Source organism: Phalacrocorax aristotelis, chromosome 3 (genome assembly GCF_949628215.1).
Source record: "Phalacrocorax aristotelis chromosome 3, bGulAri2.1, whole genome shotgun sequence".
NCBI lineage: Eukaryota > Metazoa > Chordata > Aves > Suliformes > Phalacrocoracidae > Phalacrocorax > Phalacrocorax aristotelis.
In genome coordinates, this window is record NC_134278.1 from 21199951 (window position 1) to 21225037 (window position 25087).

General features: G+C 38.3%; 1 protein-coding gene across 1 annotated transcript in view; it reads right to left on the reverse strand.

The window, feature by feature from the left end:
• Positions 1–5782: 5782 nt before the first annotated feature.
• Positions 5783–25087, reverse strand: part of TPO (thyroid peroxidase) — a 43177-nt gene continuing 23872 nt past the window's right edge. The window contains 7 exon segments of the mRNA XM_075089838.1: positions 5783–6074; positions 9372–9542; positions 10049–10257; positions 14077–14314; positions 15852–16022; positions 16535–16793; positions 23330–23845. Coding sequence (XP_074945939.1) covers positions 5914–6074; positions 9372–9542; positions 10049–10257; positions 14077–14314; positions 15852–16022; positions 16535–16793; positions 23330–23845 — 1725 coding nt within the window. The 3' untranslated portion in view covers positions 5783–5913.

A 25087-nucleotide genomic window follows, 5' to 3' on the forward strand; every position in this document is an offset into this window, starting at 1 on the left:
ACCATAAAGTCCATACGCAGAACAACAGACTGCAGCGTCTCACCATCACTCCTTTTTTTTAACCAAATGAACAAAAATGTCTCATTTTCATTCAGATTTACACTGAAAATATTTTAAGTGAAACAACACCCTTATTTCTTGGCAGCTAGATCTTATTTCAGTAGTAGAGGGAACTACCTGTTAATTTTCAGTTTGTTTGGTCTTTCAGAGACCTATTAGAAGAGTATTACAGATAAACCTGAAATGCCACTGCTGGCTCTAATCTTCTCTTGTTATTTGGTCTTTGAGATTAACAGTTAAGGATAATTCCTTAGCGGGAGTTTTCCTCTGATCAAGCCAATAGGAGCTAAATTGTTTGGGCTTTTTTTCATATATACCATACAAACTGGTAAAACTGGCTATAGAAAAGATTTATGGTCGGTTCTCAAGTTGTAATATTAAAAAGCCATCAATCAATTTAAACATCATCTGAAGAGAAAAACAGATGCAGTATAATCTCAAAGCTAAAATTTGTCATGAAGACACAAGCTGAAAGCTACTGAAGTACCAATGGTAAATGCAGTATCACCAGCTGAATTAAACTGAGTGGGAGGAAACCCAAGTTTTTCCAGAGCAAGGTTTCCAGAATATTGAGACTAATGGGCTTCAGAATAAATGGAGAATTTAGAAGTGAAATAACTTCATTTCCTAGTGAGTTGGACTTCATATCTTTAAAAATATATGAATATGTTGCAAAAGGCAGGCAGCTGTTAGCACTGAGGGAAACAGCATGGTAAAATGAATTAATTTCTTGCCAGTTTGAAGTTACATTTGCTGCAGTATGCAGTGTTAGAGGCAATATTAACCTGCTCCCCGAGGCTTCAGAAATGAAGATGATCCTCCTTCATGCTTACTTATACTGATCGTTAATTTTAAACGTATTCACTTGTTCATGTTAATTCCTTTGGACTACATTGTGACACCTGTAATGACAGAATTAAACTTCTACTCCATTTACCAGGTAAGAGCACAATATTGTTCATTTTTTGCCCACAACATGGACAGGAGGAAGACTGAAGGCACTTACAAAATATGCTCTTATCTCTTTAATGCATAATGTATTCTCATTTTAGTGACACTCAAAGGTCCCATTAAAGTTTCAGAAATTTAACATATTGGATAGATTTTTCCAGACTGTATTACTCATTGAATTAGACAGAAGTTTCCCATGAGCATTTTAGATAATCCTCATACATCAATGATGTAAATATATGCTAGTTTGCTGGTCGAAAGTACTTTTAATACAGCTTTTTCAAGTTTTTAAAGTATTTTATATTTGCTGTATTTTTAAAAAAATCATGGCTAAATACATCTAGATTCTTTTTAATTTGAGAACACATAGGATCAAATAGGATTTATAAAAGCAAGCTTATTTCTATTGTCCTGAGGGTAGGCACACATAATTATTTAATCATATGACACACTTCAACCTAAAAAGGGTTCCGCCCATTGGCTAAACCTTCATAAATGATAAGCTTTAGCCTACTTCACCTAGGAGGCAAAACATACACATTTTAAATATCTTCATTGTGAGGCAATATGAGAGTCTTCTCATGGTTAGAGAATGCATGGATGGAAAGTTCGAACTTCTCTGCTCATAATATTTTTTTACTTCTAACACTTATACAAACCATTGACCAATGTGGTAAGGGCTGAGCAACTTCGATTTGAGGCAACTCCATGAATTAACTTCCTGAATAAAGTTACCCTATACAAGTTTCCATATGAGTCAAAAATATTATCCAACCTTAGAAAAGAAAGCCTTGAGTCTACTGATGAATTCCATCAATAAAAACAGGATTGAAGGTTATATAGATTTGCAGTATTGAATAGTTAGCTGTACTAGAGCTCTTCAAAATTTTAAGAGCACGTTAGTTTTGGAGATTGAAATGCTCATAATAATGTGAAGTGCTCTCATAATTTTAAATCACTCTATACTGCAGATCCCAAAATTCTTATTACTGCTAAATTTCAGCTGCTCATTTATTATAATCAACATGTTGGTTTAGAAAAGTGTTACACTGCCTTATTTTCCAAAGCTCAAAACCTTATTCTAAATATGCAGTGAAATTCATTGTGCCTTATGAGTGATGTCTTTAAAAATGCAAAAACAGACCAACAAACCAAGCCAACCAACGACCTTGATAAAAACTTATTATATCAGCTGAAGTAAAAGCACAGAAAAGTTGTTTTAAATAAATTTGTCCTACTTTTTTTAAAATATGGAAATTAAACTAGAACACAGTTGACCATTAGTAACATTCTCCTTTCACTTGCTAAAACAAATATTTTTGGGAGCAATCTACTGTCAAGTAGCTAATAAATTACTTTTTTTCTCAGTGGAAGCAGCATGAGCAATGACAGTGAGAAATGCACACGTGCACGTCAAGAACCACAGTTTACCATGTGAAATATTGCTAGAAACCTGTTCTTTTTCTCCGTACCTAATCACAGAATCAAAGAATCATTGAGGTTGGCAGGGACCTTTTGATATCAACTAGTCGAACCTCCCTGTTTAAGCAGGATCAGCTACAGCGGATTTGTTGAACTTTATGAGGTGCCTGTCAGGCCATTTTGTCCAGCCTGTCAAGATGCCTCTGGATGGCAACTCAACCTTCTGGCATATCAGCCACACCTTCCAGTTTTGTGCCATCTGCAAAGATTCTGAGGGTAGACTCTGCCCCATCATTCATGTTGTTAACTAGATGTTAAACAGGAGTGGACCCAGTATTGACCCCTGTGGTGCACCACTAGTTCCTCATCTCCAGCTAGACTGTTCCACAGATCACCACCCTCTGGGCCCAGCCATCACCCAGTTTTCATTCCACCTCACTGTCTGCTCATCCAACCATACATCAATGGCTTGTCTATGAGGAACTTATAGGAGACACTGCCAAAAGCCTTACCAAAATCTAGGTGGACAATTGAGCTGAACTGGAATTGAGATGAGAGAGGCAGACTTTTCTCAGTAGTACCTCCTGACAGGAAAAGAGGCAACGGCACAAACTAAAAAGCATGAAACACAAAAGATACTTTTATACTGTGAAGGTGGTCAAACATGGGAACAATTTTGCCAGAGAGGTTCTGGAGTCTCCATTCTTGGAGATATTCAAAACCTGACTTGATATGGTTCTGGGCAACCTGCTGTAGGTGATCCTGCTTAAACAGGGATGTTTGACTAGTTGATCTCAAAAAACCCATTCCATTATCTAGAGTGCTGTGTCCAGTTCTGGGCTCCTAAGTGCATGACACATATGGTCACACTGGAGAGGGTCCACTGAAGGGCCATGAAGACAATAAGAGTTCAAAGCACCTCTGCTATGAGGAAAGGCTGAGAAAGGTGGGACTCTTTAGCCTTGAGAAGAGAAGGTTCAGGGGGGAACTTATCAAAGTACATAAATATCTGAAAGGAGGGTGCAAAAAGAGCCAGGCACTTTTCAGTGGTGTCCAGTGACAGGACAAGAGGCAATGGGCAGAAGCCGATACACAGGAGGTGTTATCTGAAAATCAGGAAATACTTTGTTACTGGGAGGGCAACTGAGCCCTGGTACAGTTTGCCCAGAGAGGTATCCTTGGAGATATTCAAAAGCCATCTGGACATGGTCCTGGGAAACTGGCTTTAGGTGGCCCTGCCTGAACAGAGGGATTGGGCAAGATGACCTCCAGAGGTCCTTTCCAACCTCAACCATTCTGTGTTTCCATTTGTAAGTACCAGGTCCCACAAAGCACCTTTCATTGTTGTCTTTTTGATCACCTGTGTCAGGAAGCTGTCAATGATCTCCAGAAATCTCCTAGACTGCTTGTGCCCTGCTGTGTTGTCCTTCCAGATTAAAGTGTGGTTAAAGTTTCCCATGAAGACCAGGGCCTGTGAATATGAGGATTCTTCCGACTGTTTGAAGAAGGCCTCACCTACTTCAGCTTCCTGATCAGGAAGTCCATAGCCCATACCCACTACTATAGGAGCCCTATTGTTCTGCCCACTAATCTTGACCTGTAAATTCTCCACTGACTCCTGACTCATCCCAGGGCAAAGCCCTGTGCATTCCTGCTGCTCTCTTGCAAAAAGTGCAACATGCCCTCATCACTTTCCCAACCTGTCCTTCCCAAAGAGCCAGTATCCATCCACTGCAGCACTCCAGCTGTACGAGCTATCCCACCATGTTCCTGTGATCCCAGTGAGGTTATAGCATTATAACTGCACACAGACTTCTCATTCCTCCAGGTTGTTCCCCAGGAATGCATATCTGGGTTACAGTTTACTTAATGATAACACTGAAACTTGGACTTAGCTTTAATTCTTGAGTATGTATGCCCTGGACACCACTTTTCTATAAGGTTTCATCTTTGAACATTGTCCCTTGCCCATGGTACTTAGCTTTGGGCTCCCAGTGGACCAGTACTGAGGTAAAGAATAGCTGCAATTACATCTTTGAATCTAAGAAGAGGGATGATGTCTTTTAAAAGTTTGTCAGTATAAATTATAACTAATACATAATGGCTGACAATTTGCAGTGGCTTAAAGAGTTGTTGACTGATTAATGCCACAATTTCAAAATAACCAATCTGTTTAAAATGCAGTTATGGCAGAGATACTGTAAAGCAAGTCTCATTATTTCTGTAAGAGAATGTAAGAGAGACCCAGGTAATCACTTGCCAAATTTTGCCAGTCATTTGCCAATGGATGTTTTCTTCCATAGCTTTAAGCTGTAAGAGGAAGTAATGTGTGTCACAGAGGAGAAACTATTAGTGACTGACTAGCACCATTCGTTTTTAGGTTTATTGCAGAAAGAGTTGACCCTGAGGATTTGCATTTGTATTTGCTAGAGCGAGAGAGAGGTACTTCTGGCAATATTCACTGTTGAGAATGTACTTCTGTTGGTGTGCCTGCCCAGCGGGATGCCAAGTGCTGCTGTGTTAGTGCAGTCTCCCACTGTCCTTCACTCCTGGGCCTTTAGTGATCTCACATGGTCTCACTTAAAGTTTCATTTAAGGGATGGTCTCACTTGAGGAATATGCTCATGTGGTCCTGACCCACAGCTGGAAAACTGACTGGATGTACATCATATGATAGAAGACACCTCTTTGTTTGCAAGAGGTAAATCTTTTTTTTTTTTTTTTTTTTCTGGGGAATTATCATCCTGCATTTTCTTTATGCAGTTAATAATAAGGGCCAGTGTAATCCCACAAGTCATAACAAACCAAGGTGTTTGCTGAAACATGAAGCAAGAAACGTGCCACCAGTGAGATTCAGTCTACTTATGATTGCATGGCATAATGCACTGAATATGCAAGATTTGAGCACTCTAAACTTTCTGGGCTCCCTTGGGCACTTGAGTAAAATAGATATCCATCCACTGGAGTTTGGATTGCAGATTTTCATGGAGCTTTTGACCGATCTAGGCACTCTTTCCCCAGAGCAAGTATTGCTTTGCATCGGTGGGCAACTACATTCATACTCCCCACCTAAACCTTAAGACCCAATACAGCTTCCACGCATGCTGAAAATGTGAAAAACAAGAAAGTGCATAATTTATGCTAGCCCTAAAGGGGTTGACAGTTTTGGAATGTAATAGGTGGAACTTAGTTAAGATTCAGATGCTGAATTTAGACTCTAACTAGGAGAAACTGAGACAGATTTGATTTCCCTTTCATATGCACTGTCAGGAAGTAGTGGTTTGTATACAGTAGGAATGGAAAATGAAAAGCTTAATTCTGTGTCTGTATCATTTATTCAATACCTTTATTTACTTTACAGGATCTGACTGTATCTTTATGCCCATGTCTGTGTAGAGGTTTTTTATGTATGTTAACAGCTTTTCAATAAATCTCAGTTTTATGATCTTTACAGCATTTTAAAACAGAAGCAAGAAATTTTTAATGGACAGTAGGTTCAAAAGCATTACCAATACATGTTCTTCCATCTTCTGCCAACTTGTAAGGATTGGTGCAGAGACATTTGTAGCTGCCTTTAGTGTTGATGCATTTAGCAGAAGGAGAGCATGGTGGATTAATTTCGTTTTCACATTCATTTATGTCTGCAAAAGGAATACACACTGATCAATAATCATTAGAAATTAGAGAGGGGGAATACTACCTTCTCATACACACCTTTTACAAGTAAAAGTAAAATGAAAGGTATTGTACACTTTCAATGTCACATAGATACTGCCAAGGATCCTCATTGTTACTGTTTAAAGCACAAAGTTGGGTTTGTTTGGTTTGTTTTGATTTTGGAGTTTTTTGTTTGGTTTTATGCTGGAAACGATGAAAAAAGAAAATGTGGTTTTGGTAATCCACCAAAAGTTACAAATGGCAATTGGCTGGCTTTTTAAAAATGCAGACTGTAAACTTGAGAGCTCTTCTCACACATGTTTATGTGCTAAGACTTTGAGTTCTTCTATAAACTTTTTCCATAATGTGCTCTATAGAGGTAGTGAAAGTAGTAACACTGACGCAGTTCTGCACACTTCTAGGCATGATTTTGAGGAGCCAAGGATTCAGGGTAGCTTTGGATACAGAATCTACAACAGTAATCTGTGATATTACTGCAAAGATGGTTCTTTCTATATGCTACATAAATTCTGTGAAATAACTATGTCCTGACAGAATGATAAGCAGATGAACAATTATCCATTGGAAAATGTATATAAACATATTGTTCCTGAGGCCATTCAAGACCTTTCACTCTCACATTCTGATTATGTGATGAAATGGGAGTCACTGTGGGGTGCAGGAAAGAAAGTACTCAGTGAGAGAAAGAATGTAGTCTTTTCCATATTTCTGGTTCTTTCTTCTTTCTGTGTAATATTTACTTGCAGAACTTGATTCAGTTGCCTAAAGATAGGGGTCCAGCACTGTTTTAGATAGTTTCCCATTAGTTCTGTATAGTATTAGCCAAGTTTGTTCAATGTCTCTGACCCGTGGTCCTGAGAAGTACTGCAAGTCCGTATTTGGGGAACTATCTGAGCCTTCAGTGTCTTCTCTTTTTGGTTATATTCCTTTCCTTTCCTTCCCTACTACAGGGTTTGACCTGCTACTTCAGGCTAAGTAGCTCTTTTTGATCATTGTTAGAAACTGACCCTGTAGGAATGATTTACTGATTTAGCTTAGCTTGTCACTCAGATCACTTAGGGAATTCTGTCATTGGAAACAGGATCAAGACTGGTGCTCTTTTTAATTTTAATACAAATAAATAGCTGTGCCCAAAACTAAGCATCAACTAAGACAGTCAAAAGACTAATCATGCAAGGAATAACCTTAAACTTCAGAACCCTTAAGAAACAGTAACTTTCTTAACACCTCTCCAAAGCAGGAAAATTATCTGTTGTTCAGGATGAAGATTCCTGAATAAGCATTACTCCCTTCAGGACTACATCTTGAGTTAACTCCCACCAGCTTCGTCATTGCCTGGGAAGGAAAATCTGTACAGACTTTGCCTGCACTATAATTCAAATGTGCTATTTCAGCTTTTGTAGATCCATACGCATGCTATGTGTTAACTATCTAACTCTTTTTTTCCATCACCAAATAGTGCATGTCAGATCTTACCAGCATACCCTGCTACTCAAAAAGAGAAGTACTTTATTAAAGCAAACAGAGTTATCTATCAAGAGTAAGATAACACTTAATATAAAGGAAGGTAGCGTAGTCAAGCACTAAATGAATTCCTAAATCAATAGAAATGATTTCTGTCAAAGCCAAAGTTAGTAAGCAGGAATTAACAGCTCTCAGATTCCTTTGCTTTTGCCAGCAGGCCACTCTGTCTTTTCCAGAGCAGCATATAATTTTGAAACCATCTGCAGAAATGCTAAGCTCTATCCTCCTCATTATATTGCTTGACTTATTCCTAATTTGCTGAACATTTAAAAGAATGAGAACACATTGCACAGACATGCATGGAACAAAGTGCTTTCTACTGTAAAACTCAAGTAGCATCTGCATGAGTGGGTTTTGATGGTTTTCTTTTAATAAAGGCATTGCTTACTTAATATATGCAGCAGCTTGTTTTCCTATAGCAGATATACAGTCTTTTGTTTACATTACTGAACATATTAAAAGAAACTAGGACAAGGAATGATTCATTCATATAACTTATTTATTCAGTTTGCTGCCAGAACACTAATCTATTGAAAAGATTTTATTATAATTCATTTAACAGCTTTATTTCTTTATATGGTATTTATGTGGGTGGAATTCAGTGGATAAAGAGGATTTGAATAAAGGAAAGAGCTGTAAATTTCATCTGACTTTTTTCCATACCAGGTATACAATTAGAATGAATAGCTTTCTATTCTGCTGTCACAGAAATACTGATAAGCAGACTTCATTGCAGATCAGCTGCAACACTTGCATTCAAATTAATTTACCACCATCCATAACATATTCCTAAACGTGGACTTTTCAGGTTTCATTTTTTCTCATGTTATTACAAAGCTGAGCAGTCTGAGTGTGTGTATACATATATACTTATATATACAAATATGTAAAAATAAATATACAAAAATAAGTATATATACACACACATCCCATTATAAGCACACATATTTGAAATGTGCAGAAAGATAATTCATCCTTCATAGCTGTGAAGAGTGAAGGTCTTGTAATTAAATATTTGCCACATTCTCTTTCTTTTTATCCTTTTCTATTCAACACTAAAAATGAAGCAAAAGGAAGAGAGAAGATAAAAGAATAACTGAAGTAACAGAAAAATATTCCCCTGAAAATGTGCATGAAATGTCAAAAGACAATATCTTTTTACTGATTTTTCACCTGCTCTACTTTTGTACCTGCAGAAGTAATTCAGTTCTTTTCACAGCTATTTGGGGGATGGGGGTTGGAACTGAAGTGATAATTAATTTGTTTAATTTCATTTATTCACAGTATTTTTTTCTTTGTCACTTTTGCTTAACTTATTAGGATGATACACGACCTACTAGTGCTGAGCTCATTTTGTATCTAGAGCATCCATTGAAACAATGCTAGGAAAATGACAACTGTCTGTCTTTCTGTTATGCTGAATGTCAGAAGAAGCAATGTATAATTCTGATTTGCTGCTTTTTTTTTTTTTCTACAGGTTGTTAATTGGTTCATTTTTGCTTAATTAGGTGATTTTTAGTGACATTTTCCTGTCATCAACCTGATTGCTGAATCAGGACGGGTAGAGACTGAGATAGCAATCCTGGAGCAAGGAGAGTTTCACATTATTATGTTATTGTACCTATAAAACCAGAAGGTTGACTACAAGAGAGCATAGGAGGGATTAAACTTCTGATGAGCTGTACTGGACTTTAGCTTTTAGAAAATTCAGAAACAACAACAAAAAAAATAGATACCTATACAAACAGGAGCCTCAAAGTTCCATCCTTCACTTGTGCAGGTTAATTGCTCTTCTCCTTGTAATTTAAATCCATATTGACATGAATAAGTCACTGTAGTTCTTCCAAATTCTGAGCAGTATACAAAATCACCATTTGCCACACTTTTTGGTGTTCCACATATTTCCTCTACAAGTAAAAAGACTGTATTACAAGCTTTTAAGAAATTACCACCTTACACTTGAAAATGGGCATTATTCTCCATTGCTGCTATCAGTTAGCTTCAGTGAAATTACTCACACATTTTAACGTGACCGAGAATTTAATTGTTCATTTCTGGACAAGAATTTATATGGACTACTTCAGGTTTGACCTATAATCCTTGTAAAATTAGTGTTATCTTCTAACTATGTTCTGCAGAGTTCTTAGTTAATATTTTCTACATTTCTATATTTTATATGTCTGAATATATCACAAGCCATTCATGTTATCAGAGTGAAGTCGTCAAACACTACCTTTTTCACAGAGGAAGTGGAGAAAGAAGAGAGTAAGGCCTAGATCCCATTTCTAAGTGGTAGAAATACTAAAGATCTGCATCAGACCAGTAACTTAAGACCTGCCACAACCAAGGTCAGTGCTCTTACTGCTGATTGTTCTCCCCTCCCATCAGAAAAGACTGGTAATTGCCAGAGTACCTTCCTGATAGAATTCTTGCCAAGCTTCTAAATTCATCCCAGGTATATTGTCACAATGCTTAAAATCCTGTGGAAATTTTCCAAGCTGAAAGGCATCTGCTGGCACTTCAGAAATCCCCGTATTGTCACAAATCACACGGGACAATGAGTGTTTTTTGAGTTCATGCTTTTGAGCTTCATTGAAAACATTATCATTTTCCCACCAAAATCTGGAAAGATCAATAGAAACATTTTGAAAAGATCAAATTCAGATAGCCTATTATTCTTACTTTCATAGTACCTTATGAAAGGACTGAAAATAAGAATTACAGCAAAATATATGCGGATACAACAATAAGAAAAATAAACACCATCATCTGCAGACTTACATGTCCAGCTTGAAAGTCATGAAAAGGCAGTATGAGTCTGATAACTGGTCAACTCAGATGATGTGTTAAAGTCAGCTGGTTGAAACTATTAACAATTGACATATGTAGAATGCTTTTCATTGATGATACAGGGGCACAAAAAAATGTTACAATCCTGAGAGAAAAACTTGGAACAAATTTGTTTAAACTGGATGCTTATGCACTTATGCACACCAGCATCCGCTGTGCACTCATAAATTGTTTTAAGCATAAATTACAGGAGAATTACAGGAGTAGCCATAATAGATTTCCTCATACCATAGCTTTTGAATTCTCCTTGCCATTACTGAATGTTTGCTATGAAAACAGGTATGCTGAATGCTCCTCTGATTAATATGGAGTTCTTCATTTGCTAAGAAAGCTGTAGATATGCAGATTAATTATAGCAGGAAATTGTAAGACAGTAATTGTGCTTTTTATCATGCCAAAGGGTAAGCTAAGAGGACTGGGTGGAAGAGAGAGGAGCTGCTTTTTCCATTTTGTCAGATCAGGAGTGCAGTGGTAGGACAGAAGAACCGGTTGGTGCTACAAAGGTGCAGCTATTAAATGAGATATATTATATAATATATATGTGTGTACACACATACATCTGTGTTTAAAGATGAAAAGAAAGGGAAAAAAACACTGGGGGGGGGAAGATAAATATTTTGTACATAAAAGCATGTCATGAATGGCAAAAATCTATTTCTGTAGAGTTTAATAGCACATCTGCATTAGCAAGTTAAACAGCGTTAAGCACTGTAAAACTGCTAAGGTAGTTCCCTGTGGTACTCAGGCCAATTAGGATTTTCCCAAATGCTAGGCAGGATTTGCAGCAACACGTCCTAGGACTATTAGCAGTAGAGTATGCATGTGATCACACTGTAGAAATTAACCTCAGATTTAGCACAGGACTTGGGCGTACATAATACTGGGGGAACAAGGCTGGGATTTCTAGAAAAGTCTGTGGGTTTGTGCTTACATTTTTCTGATCAGAAGGGAACAGCAGTGTTGACTGTGGACCCTGTGCAAACCTGGCACATGGGCAGCTCGTTAGGTTTTTTATGAGCCCCCTGAAATGGTACCATGCAAATGAGAAGCCTGATAGTCCTGTTTGTGTTCTGGGGAACATGAGGGCTGCTAGTGTGCCCTGGGGGAGGGCTTTTCGGAGCAAACTGGACCCTGCTGCCAACAGGAGTGACCTGCTTAAGTAAGGTAAGTGTGTGTGCAATTTCGGAAAACTGGCTTTATAGGCTAATAGTTACCAACAGCAGGACAATTTGGGGATAAACCTGCCCCACTTTGCCCATATTGGAGGAGGAGGCCATCTACAGGACCAGGGATGGAGTAAATGTCACACACCTCAGCAGCACTATGACAAGAAGTGCAGGAGGGATGGAGGGGCTGGAGAAAAAAAAAAAGAAAGATGCCTCTTACCTTTCCCCTGCACATTGTCCCCAAACTTCTCAGAGCATCCTGAAACCTCAGTGACTGTTCCCAGACCCCCTCCCATAATCAAAGCCAACAGAGACCTTGCTTCACTCAGCTCTTCTACACCTGTCACTTCCCCTTTCATGTATGTTAAAACATATTCTACTTTCATCATGAAATTCTGTTTTATCTACACTGCTGAGAAGGCTTGAGCAGAAAATTACTTTTTAATCTACCCAGCAGATAGCTGTTTCCTCTAACAAAGGTTGCTCCAGCAGATCTGTATTGGGTGACCAAAATTTTACAGGTTAATTTTACAGGGCTAGAGTAAAAAAAGACAGAAATAAAAGAAAAAAAAAAAACCAAAACAAAGAAAAAACAACCAAAAAACCCCCAAAACAAAACAACAGAAGCACAAGCCCTCCTATGCAAAGAATGACAAAGTCAGCTTAGGATTTCTGCCCAACTATTGCAAATCCTGAGATCACAAAAAGATTTGGAAAGGAAAGAAAAAGAAAGTCAAGGCTGATGGAACAGAAACAGTTTGTTCCAGGTGATTAGGCTGAGGTTAAGACAGAGATTGAGTTTAGTACATTGGAAAAAGAAATCCCTTCATGTTTTGTCAGATTACTGACAAAAGATTTTAAGGCTATCAGGATGGAGTTCAATCAGTCAAAAATTCCACTTAGTCGTTATTTCTGAACTTAAACGAGTACATTAGAAGAGATGTTTTGAAATCCCGACTCACCAACACGTCAGTTAGGGTATCTTGTGAGCATGTAGTGTTACTAGTGCAGATACGGATTATACCCTATACTTTATCTGACAAGTCGCTGCAACGAATGTTAGACTTGTCCATTCTTATACTTACTGTGTAACACCCTTAACATGTTTTTATGTACTTCTAACTTCTCTTAGATAGCTCCTTATAATATTAATGACAATATAATTTCACATTTAAGTTGTCTGACACAAACTTTGTGGCAGAAACCTTGGGAATTATTTTATTATGAGAACTCTCTTTTTCTCAATTTGAAGTTAACATTAAATTATGCATAATTAACACCGGTAGTATCATAAGACACTGAATATTGTAAGGCACTAAATAATGGAAACAAGGCTGGAAGGGCTCAGATAGGGTCAAGTATATCTATACGATTTAGAGCACTTTCAACCTTGTTTTTAACATAGCTGAGTGAAATGTTTGTTGTCTATACAGTTTGTGCTAATAAGATACCACCTTTATGATTAACATCGCTTTTTCCTGTGAGTTAATTAATTAACATTTTTTAAAGTTCAGATTTAAATTCTGCCTCGGATGCTTATTTACATAATAGTTTCTTTCCACAGCAGTGACTTATGAGAGGAGCATAAAGGTGAGCGTAAGGACCAGATGTACTTAAAACACCGCTGCCAGCATCGTATGAGCTATTTAAAATTAATTTTCTCATGAGATTCAAAATTACTGCCACAGTACCTGATGGAAATGAAAAAAAGGTTGGTTTTATAATTGCTTCAGGAACAGGAGCAAGATATAAACAGCATCTTGCACCCCTTTGTGACCTGAAGCTGCATTTCTTCTGCCTTGCTGGTGTGGAGGGTTGAACTGGCACAAGATCCTGGTGGTGTTTGTGCAGGGTTGGGTGAAGGGACATACTATGCTGTGTCTGATGAGGCAATTCTGGGAGCACTCTGCATTCCCAGTTCACATAAGACTAGGTACATGGTGTTTTTATTATCTCTTCTAGGAAGCCTGAATTACAGCTCTCTGCTTATCCCTTCTCATTTTGCTGTGGTTACCATGGAAAATGTTGAGGTTCTCCCAGTTAGGAACCCTAAGCCCAGTGCAGCCCTTGGGGACTGGATAGCTAAAGCTTCCACACAGAAGTTAGCTGCCCCAGCACAGTTAACTGCTGGTGACACCTTGCATTTCCACCAGGAGTGCAAAGCTGGGGATCTCAATACCACAGAAACAATCTCCACATCATCTGGAATTGAAATTATATACAAACCAAAGAAGAATAAGCAGAAGCCCACCCAACAAAACTGAAGGATCAAAGTTGAAAACGTGGAAGTGGCAGGGAATAATTTGTTTAAAGCCTGTTTAAGTATCATGTTGTCTTATGTTCTGGGAAGTATCCTCACATATCTGTAAAATCTCCATTGCTTCTGCATATTGCACAAATGATTCAGCAGCATGAACAAACTCACCGGTCACCATCCCTTAGCGCTTTCATTTGCTTTCCAATTACACACGCAAACAGGGGACCAGTTCTAGCGCCTGGAAGAAAGTCTTCTACGAGACCACCAAGCCAAACATCGATATTGCTAGGATTATGGTACAATTCCATTATTTTTTCAGTGACATTGTGATTGGTTATTACTGTATTCAGGTCAGTCTGAGTTTCCAGTTTTGGTAAGCCACAGAATTCTCTCCAGTCATTATAACCTGTAAACATTATGTTAAAAGGAAGATTAGAATTGGCTGTTAAGTATGGCATATGAAATTAATAAATGTATACACACTGGATTCTGACAACCTAAATCATAGTCATAGACCATTATGTCTAAAAATAAGCCTATTCTTATTGTTTAAATTGATGAGGGGAATGATAGTAGAATCTGAAACTACAGGATATACAATTGCTACATCATTTTCATGAAGAAAAACAGGTTTAAACCAATTCTCCCATATTTAAGCAATGGAAACATGATAATAGATAATGAGAGCATGCACAGTGTCTTGAGATTTCCAGACTAGGAATAGAGGAGTTAGGTGAAGCGTGCTCAAGAAGTAACCTGAATGAAGTTAGTAACTAAAGTGCTCTGCTAATGAGAGTGTCCTACGGCACATGTCCAGCTTTCTGTTTTACATGTTTTACATGATTGGAATTAACACCTCCCCTCTCTCACCCCCCATTTCCCAACAGAACTTTAATTTCTGATCTGGGAGATCAAACCTCCATTTCTACTCTTGTGTAGCTGCGAGCTTTAAACTCCAGGCTGAAGTCAGACTTAATTTCTACTGTCCAGGGCCAACAACATGTGTATTCTTAGCTGGAGAGTTGCACAGGAGAAATGGAGAGGGTTGTCACCCAGAGACACAATGCCCTTTGACAGTCAGTCCTACCTCCATGGGTGGGACGTTGGGCTCAGAGCATAGAAGGGCAGCCATGTTTGTTCCTTATTCGTGCACAAAAGTTATCTGATCATGCATGGGGGCAGGACACAGTTTTAAAAATGAAAAAGAAAGAGGCCCTGTCTATCATGCTGCCTCTGTTCTCAGAAGCTGTGGCATGCTTGTAAGAGGTTTTTATACAGGACTGGGGACTACTGTATATTTTAACAGCTAATGCAATCAAACTCAACTAAGCTCCAGCAGTCTTCCTCTAGGCTAGTACACCCATGGCCTGATGGGCTAACACTCTTTGACTGTTAGTTCAATCTTACCCTGGGCTGACTGGAGTAAGAAATCTAGTGCAAAACACAGGCACAAACATGTAATATTTCTCAAAATGAGGTGCACACCTAAATAAGCCATCTACACGACTCCTGGAGATATCTCAACACCTTCTATGGTTGGTAGAGCCAATGAGGTTGTGTCTAAGTTGACCCGTCCCACAGGCTGGGCTCAGCCGGTAAGGTAAGGTAAGGTAAGGTAAGAAGCTGCTGCAGGCAGAAACCCCACTCCTCTAGAGCTGGTTCCAGCAAGAAAAAGCCTCAGGTACCTACACCAAGCACACCCAGATTCACTCACTAGAACTGTCCTTCCAGATTCCAGACTTACCAGGTTATTTTGATTTCAAATGCTGGGGAATGTTTTGTTTCCATCAAAGTTAAAAATATTAGCACTTACATTTTAAAAGAGACTTAAGTTACTTTTCTGATTACCAAAGCTATTATTTAAAAGCTTACAATCACATCCAAATATAAGCAGTTATAGTTCAGTTGCCAGTTGGGAGAAAATTCAAGAAAAATCAATAGACCTGGGAGTCCATGATCACGGCCACGCTGTAAATTTAACGATGCTAAATCAAGTGAACCATTATTGGACAACACAAACAGTTTTTCTGTTAATTCCTCGTTCAGTAGTTGATCTTGCACCTGTAGTTTTGCTGAATGTGCGAGAAGACCCCTTAGTAAAGGATCCAAGCCTCCTTTAAACACAAAAATAATATAATGTTATGGTGTATATATAAACCATTATAACTTTCTTAACAAATACAAATGCGTGTGTGCTTCTGTGTTTTTAAACGTTGGCCCAGGCTTTTACAATCAAACATATGCAAAAATGTGCTTCAGGTTGAAATAGAAGTAATAGTGCTATGAAAAGGCTCCGAGGCTCCGCCTGCTTCTTCAGGTGTAAGAAAATTCGCAACCTGAGAATAAATTAATAATAAAAAAAAAAGTCTTCATCATCAATTATCAATCTGTTGTCAACCTACCAGACTGGTTTAATATGGAGAATAACTTTTGCCTAATTCAAAGAACTATTTAACTCAAAATAATTGTTCCAGTTCATGTTAATGCTCTGGAACCAGTTTAACAATTTAAATGAGTGATGCAAATAAGGAAATATTCCTATTCCTAATTCAAGACAAGTATCTTTGAAAGAAGTTACAATAATCTGGAAAAAAAACCAACCCAAACAGTTTAAACAAAACCATACCTTCTTTAATGAGCCTCCAGGGACTAAAGAAAACTTCATGCAAATGGAGATTTGGGAGTTCTGGATCATCTAAATACTGTGCATTCAGTCGCCTTACTATTGGTTGGATTGTTGCATGACCAAAACGAAAAGCAGCTGTTGAAAATACATTAGAAACTGTAGGATTCATTGTGGGATCATAACCTGTATAAAGGCCAATATACAGATTAAAAGCATCTGGACCAATGATTTTGGGAACGTAATCTCTTAAAGTAATAATCTGAAAGAAAAGAAAAAGAAACATTTATCATTCAGTGTTTTTATAGATGAATAGTGAAGATTCCCACACGCTAAATGCCTTTTTCTTCACTCATATATCCCCAAGCATTTGGCATGGTTAAGAGCAGTATTAGCTGGCATGGCTTAGTGCACTATGACAGCTAGGCCCCTGTTGGCTCCTACCATAAATGCTAGACCAAAGTCTCCTGAGGAGAGATTACCACTGTTGCTCACTTTCAATCCATGGGGGTAATCCAGCTCACAGGAGGTGTGCTGAGCTTTAAAGCTCTGATTGTGGTGGTGTAAATTATAATGCCCTTAAAAATGGCAATGATAACATGAATTACTATAACATCTTTCAAGAATGGTTGTTGATATGAACCAATTCTATTTTCAGACATGTATTTGTGACTCAAATCCTCTTTGTTGAATACCTGAAATGACCAGGCTTTAAAATACTGGTGTCCAGAATCTCTTGGTAGACATTTTATGCTAAACCCAAGCCAATTTATAGACTCCTAAAAAACACACTTCAAAAATGAAAATGCTGATAAACACCTTCCGTCAAATGCTTTTATAATGTAATAGAATTACAGTTGCATGAAAAAAGCATATGAGTAATCATGACCAAAAGAAAAGGGGAAAACGATCTAATGTACCAAATAAAATGAAAGTGCGTTATAGGTTAAAGATTATGGTGAACTCAGTAAAGCATAATGGGATGAATATGAGGCATAATGGGATGAATATGAGGCATAATTAACTCAATAAAATACCTTATAGATTCAACATAGTGTGCAATAAAATATACAGACAAATGCACTTTGAGCTTGATATAGTGCATATTGAAAAGCTAGTTGGCATAAAATGACCCTATGAAAACCTTGTATCTTTATTTTAGGCAAGGCACAGAGACCAGGAAACCCTTTCAGAGTTCACTTACTTTTCTCAAAAAGCAGAAGTAACGTTTTCAGTTTAGGTCACACAGTGAACAAAATATTTGAAAGACGGTAGGTTAGAATTATTTTTACAGTTCCTTTAATAATACATATGAAGAAAATAAAATAATTGCTAGAAATTAATACTGACACTGTCATTTGAGAACTAAACCTTTTGCTACATTCACAAAGCTTTTGCAAGACAACGGTTCTTTCTATTTTTAGATTTAGAGTTAGTTTTTACAAGCAAAGACTTTAAATAGGACTAGGTTAGCCATGGACAGAAACATCCTGATATGACTGTCATTTTTTGGTTCATTGTAAATGAAATCCTAACCTAAGCTGTTCATAAAGGCCAGATTCCCCAAAGGAAAGGGCAATGCTGATTTCTCCTTTGCTCCAGAGGTAAGAACTTAATTTCTTGTTTCCTTGGTGGGGGAAGAAGGCTTACTGTTTCAAGACATGAAAATTAAAAGGCTAAAGTAAAAAGGGGTCTTATGCCTGTGTTGAGCTAGGACAACCATCTGCTTGATGGAAACTTTCAATGGCTAAATAAGGCTCCATCAAGTGGAGGTGATTTTTAGAAATACAGGCTAAGAAGATGTTACTAATCCAACATAAGAAGATACTGCCAGAAAAAATCTGGAGTGTGATAGAGAACCATATCTAAAGTACATCAGCATGTAGCGTCTGGTCTTTGTGTAGTCTCTGAACATACCTTGTCTGAATTTCTCTGCGTGAAGTCAAGGAGAGGCTTGCTACAAGTTTTCATAACTGACACATATATAATTTTTAAAGACGGTGTAAACAGCTGACAAACATCAAAATTTTTGTTAAAATTGTTTTGCATGCACTCCCTGTTCCAAGAAAACTATCTGAGAGATTTATTTCCTTTCTTATTTGGCATAAATAAGCATAATACTTTCCTTCGATACAGTGTTCCTTCAACATCTGAGATTCTCCTGTGGAAACAAAGGAGTATTCTGGTCTAAAAATACATCAATAAAATCAGAACCAGAAAGGGTCTATATAGAAAATAAATTGTAAACAAGTACAATGAACTGCTCTCCATTTATTACTTACTTAGAGTCTATTTATGAATAATAAACTAACTTTCAGGTGTTTGCAGCAGCATAAGGGATTTATGTGGATATAATGAGTTTGAACCTGCAAGGTACTGGGTGGTCTTAACTCCTTCTGACATTTATGAGATTAGTGGTAAACCAAGTTCTTCTTAGGAGACATTCAGCAACTCATAGCATCAACTCCTTTCTCCATAGAAGTCTCAAGAAGAAATCAATTCCAATCAATAATGTCAATATTTTTACTGTCTCAAGGCAGTCCTTTTTACGGTGGTACAATTTAGTGAAAAATGAAGACAAGTGGGCACTGTCTTTTAAACAGAAGTCCATATACTCAGCCGAGTAGTATATATGACCAGATTGTAACAGAGGGATTGAGAGTATTTAAATGTTATTCATTTAGTCATATCAGAGAAAATAAAATTCTGATTTCCTAGCAATTCATCCAATCACTTGGTAAGTACTCAGTCAGAAACAGAATCTGAGTGATTACAAGACTGTCAGAAAAGGATTTGTACAGATTTTACATCGTATCATGAATCACATGTGCACTGTTTATAGAAAAGAACTGAAACGTGATTTGTCTATGCATTTTGTTTAAAGGAAAACAAATTTAAACTCTTTTCTTACAAATAGCTTAAGAGTAGGAATCCTAATTCTCCTTATTCTGTTTTCTCAGGTCAAAACAGGAAAAGCAAAACAAGGAGTTTCATTTAATTTAGTAAATGATAATGAAAAAATGTCTTTTTCACAAAACACTAGGGAAATCAAGGTATGTATTTTTACCACAATATACTGCATCATTAATACCTTAGAGTTAAGCATGTGTCATTCCTTTAAAATATAAGGGGAGAGTTAACCACTGTTGTGTCTTATATAAACTGCTACTTCTCAGTGAAACATGCCTACAAAATCAAAAAAATCTGTTTTGTCCAGGATATCAACAGGCAATTGTTATCTTTGGTAGCTTTGTCAAGTTTCTATTATTAAACACTTGTCACTAGAGGTATTATGCCAAAAAAGCATCTAGGAGGAAAAGTATGGTCTAGAGAGAGAGTTTTTCCATTCTCCTCATTCTAGAGAGAAGGGAAGGCTTTTTGTTCAATTCTCTATAATTGCACACCCACAGGCAAAAATTACACTTGACAGTATTCATTCCAAAAAGAGAGAATTTCAGAAATGTGTAGCAACTGAAACTAAATTTTAGAGTGGAAATCTCAAGGTATCTTCAACCAGAGCTGTCATTAGTGTTCCGGTTAGCATACCACATTAACAGAGATACTCCAATTATCTCTCTTGAAGGAATGTCTCTGAACCAGCTAGATATAGCACAAACACATTTCTAATGAGCCATAGGCAAATCTCATTAGTCTGTGATACTGGTAGAGATAATGAGTAGCCCAGATTCATGCAGCATATTGCTTTGCACAAAGTATTTTCTTTCAGGCCATAATGTTACTGGACAGAAATCAGAAGTGTATGAACGCACAGAGCCCTACTTTTGGATCTGCAGTTTTCTTCTAACAAGTATTAACAACCATTCTGACTTGTCAGTGCCATTATTTTAATGCAAACAGCACATTTACAGCAGAGGAGCTGACATGGTTAATGTAACCAAAAAAATATATATACAAAAAAGCCAAACTTTTCAAAAAGCCTGACTAAATGTCAGTATGTTATTTTCTGAAGTTATCTGGCTTTAAGTGCAAATAATAACATGCTAGAAAATGCAGATGGTTTCTTAAAAGAAATATTCTGCATATTCTGCTGGCTAAAAATTGTGGCAGAAGAAAGGAATAGTGTTTTATCAGAATAGTGAAATTTTCCTCCCTCCTTACACAATTATCTTCAAAAAAGTCTCTTTTTGGTACTAAAAAAAATCTGTTTGTAAGAATCAGAAAGTCTATGAAAGTCCCCTAGCCTTCAGATTATTCTGGTCCTGATATTGTTTATCCAGTATTATGGATTATGACAGACAAGCTGAATCTCTGTGTCTTAGATTGTCTGATTAAAGGTGAATCTTCACAAACACAAAGGAGACTTGGAGGAGCAAGGTCAGGCCGAGTAACCTGAGTAATCAAACCATTGAAAATGGACTCCTGGCAGGATCGTCCGTTCCCCGAGGCCACCAGAGGGAGTGGCCAGACCCTGAGCCCAGGTGTGAAACCCACCAAGATGAGCCAACAAAAGAAACTGCCCCAAACTGTCCCCTGGATGTCATGCAAACTAAAGGGGTGGTTGCCTGCAGGGGTAGGAGTCACCCTGAGGTGCAGGGAGGAGAGGACTTGGGGGGATTGTGTAAGAACTTCATTTGCAATGTTTTAAGGGGATCGTGGGAATGTTTGAAACACTATGGAGTACTCACAGAAAGGACTAAAGGTGGGGAAGAGGAGGGGTCAAGGTGGACTGGAAAAAGCATGGGGAAAGGGAAAAGGGGACAAAAGGGGGTGTCTGACTGTGAACAGTTAGCGGGTCAGTGTGCTTGTCTGATGAGCTCTCCACTTGATCTCTGCAGTTTAAGCTATATTCTTCCAAAATCCATTTTTTCCACTACATCCTTTGTGGCTGCAGTCTCTACTCTGAGTGTCCGTGTGTGATCACAAGTGAGTTTCTAGCCAGACCAGAGATAACGAGCAGTATAAGAAACTTGAGGACCTGCAAAGAGAGTGAGTGGGACCCTGAGCCTCAGGGGCTTGTGGGTCCAGGTACTGTGAGCTGGACCAGCTCTGGGGCCAGCCACTCTGCAGGCTGTCCAGAAGAGCTCGTGTTGCCTGCATGTGTACTTCACTAATGGGCTTCAATACTGAGCAGCCACAGAGAACATGGGTCAGGCCATCCATGCTGTTCATGTTTGTGTGAGTGCCAGTGAAGGGCCCGCTTTTGATGTGTGCTGGATGGTGTGGCCTGCCGTGTGTGTGTATGTGTGCTCATGCGTGCAGCACCCACATGCATGCCTACTGGGCATAAGTGCTTGGCCTTGTACTGGCTGGACCTGAGGACAGGGAGCCACAACATCCTCCCATCTATCAGGCTAGCACTGGAGGAATCCATCTGGGTCCTGATGCCATCCAGATTTGAATGCTTCTAACACCATAAGCAGATTATATTTTGTGCAAGGGAAATCCTGTTGAATGTTTTAAATCTGTTTCACGTATGATAGGGTCATGTGACAGTCTGCAGAACCAGAAGCTGTCCACATGGAGTACCAGAACTGTGAGGAAAAAAAGAAGTTAAAGCCTAGTAGCTTCTTTGGGGGCAGAGGGGACTATGATGGTTTAGCAGCAACAAAACACCACATATCCACTGGCTCACTCGCCTTACCCCGGTGGGATGGGGGAGAGAATTGGAAGAGCAAAAGCAAGAAAACTCATGGGTTGAGATAAGAACAGTTTAATAATTAAAATAAAATAGTAATAGTAATAATGTTAATGATAATAACTATTATTATGATTATATTAATATCAATAATAAGGAAATAAAAGGAAAATAACAAGGGAGAGAGAGAAATGAAACATGGGGGGAAAAAAAAACCCAAGTAATGCAACTGCTCACCACCTGCCAACCAACGCTGCCAGTCCCCAAGCTGCAACCGCTGCCTCCCCCAACCAACTTTCCCCAGTTAGTGTACTGGGCATGATGTTATATGATACAGAATATCCCTCTGGACAGTTTGGATCAGCTGTCTTGGCTGTGCCCCCTCCCCTCATGGCTTCTTGTGCACCCAGCACAGCATGAGAGGCTGGAAAAGTCCTTGACTAGTGTAAGCACTACTAGGCAACAATCAAAACATCTCCACATAATCAACATTGTTTTCAGCACCAATCCAAAACATAGTCCCATACTAGCTACTGTAAAGAAAATTAACTCTATCCCAACCAAAACCACAACAGGGAGGGGGTTTAAAAAGGTAAAATACTGAGTAGCAATAGATTTTCCTATTTTCAGGTCTAATATAAACATTCTTAGGCACTCTTTTCTACTGTGTTTTCTAATATTCATTTCTTCTGCTATCCCCTATCAACAGTAGCCCTTGAAGTTTATGCATTAATGCAACATTGAGAACTTCACGGACATTTTTACACAGGGAAGTTGTTAATATATATAATTCCTGTGATAAAGTAAGCATTTTGAACACTATGTAAATACAGAAACATTATTTTTTAATTGTTTTCTTTACCAAAAGAAAAAACCCTACAAAGAAATGCATTTGAAAAGGCCTCTTCAACAGACAAAATAAACACTGGAAAAGCCAGCAGAAAGATGAAGCAAAGTAGAAAATGCCATGAAAATCGGAGTGCTGAGGGTTCTGGAAAAAACTAAGGGCAAGGACATTGCATTCAGGAAAGTGGAAAACAGAGCAAACTTTGACCATGCCAAATTTGAAACACAGAAATAGGTGGCAAAGAAAAGGTAACATCATCTCCAAAGCCACTCACAGAAATATATCTTAAGTTTTGTGATCGATTCTGTTCTAAGATATTTACTGCAAAATGTAGATAAACAAATAAGCAGCCAACCTGATGCAGAGCACCAACAATTTTTCGTGCTTCTTGGTAGACTGTCTCAGCGGTCCAGTGGCCATTGATCTTTTTAAGGGCTCTGGCCAGGCGGTTGTGCTCTCTCAGCCACAGAGTGTGCATAGCTGCCAGAGATGTCACCTCACTGGAGCGGCTGTCCCCAGCCATAAAGCATTCAATTCTCTCACCTTCACTTGCATTCGAGTCCTGTGCACAAGGTGATGGGATCCGGTCTGTAAAAGGCAGGTATTCCCGATGGTTATCATAATATTTAACATTTACTCTAAGAAGGCCTTCTTTGCTTGTTAAATTCCTCAGTTTGTTTTCAACAGCAGGGGTACTGCCATAGACAGTAGAAGCATCAAGGAAAGAAGTTAAGCCATTGATCTGTTGTCTTGGATTTAGCACTGATAGATTTCCAAAGAGAATACCATGATCACCAGTGCCGCATGCAGGAGATGAGCGGTAGAAGGGTAGGCAATCCATCCCTGAAGTTAATGTATCATTGGTGGTCACCTGCATAAAAAAACCCCATGTATTTTCTGAAGTGAAGATAGCAGCTGTGGATGTTGAATTAAGGCTTCTGTAAATACTTCCGTCTTCTGTCTCAGTTTTCAGTTGTTCAGATCTCATCTACTGGAGTAACATATTCTAAACTTGTAGAGATTGCTTTCTTTTAGATTTAAGCAAAAAAAGATGATTTAACCCTTTTTAAGCAAAGACAGAAATAAACCCCCAAACCTTTACTCTGTCATTAGAGCAAGCTACTGATTTAGGTGCAGATCTACTTTTACATAGATCTACAACTAAATTAACCTAGTTTCACAATCAAAGTTCATCATGAACTGTATCACAGTGAAGAAGTGAACATCTGGCCAAATTATGTTCTACTGAACACCAAGTGAAACAGCAGGTTTGTATGTATACATAAAAACATAACAAAGTTTCAATGCCTGCAGCAGCATGCTGTAAAAGCTTTGTTTCGATACCTAATTTCAATCCAGTTTCCTAAGAAAGGCATATGTGATTATTCACTCTGCTTTCTGCCAGTCCCTTAAAATCCTTCCCTCACACTATTTTACAGTGACAACTGTCTTACAAGTATTAAATTCTGACTGTCTCTATAAAAAGCAAAGGCTGAACATAGCTTTTGCCAAATGAAAAACTTCCCAGACCTTTGTCAGTTTGACCCCCACACAAGCGAGACACTGAGGTCAAATGGTGATCCAGCATTTGTGTGGATGCTGCATAGTCAGCATTCATATATTCTAAACCAACCTGTCGCAGAGTCAGCTACTCCAAATATAGGTAAAAGGCATGGGAGAAACATATGGGAATTATCAGACTGAATCTTGGGGTATAGGTAAGGGTCTTAGGGGAAAATACAGCCCAAACCAGACAGCTGGAAGTATTGCTACAGGAGATCACTGAAAATGGTGCATGAATAACTTAACAGATGTGGGGAGGGCAGCAAAGATCTTGGAGAAGGATAGAAAAGAAGAGGGAGAAAGGTTTTATTCGCATTGTAGGAAAGCTCAGAATTTCAATTCTATTTCAAAGAAAAAAGTTCATCATTAAACAAAAAACTGTCAGGTTTCAAAACAACTAAAATCTATCTTTGTTGTCCAATGCACATTTAGCTTTATGAACTCCATTCTTCTGAAACGCACATTATTTCCAAATTCTAACTGGACTGCATTGTGTACCATCAACTAGCCATAACAGCATGTCAGTTCCAAGAGTTTAAAAAAGAATAAC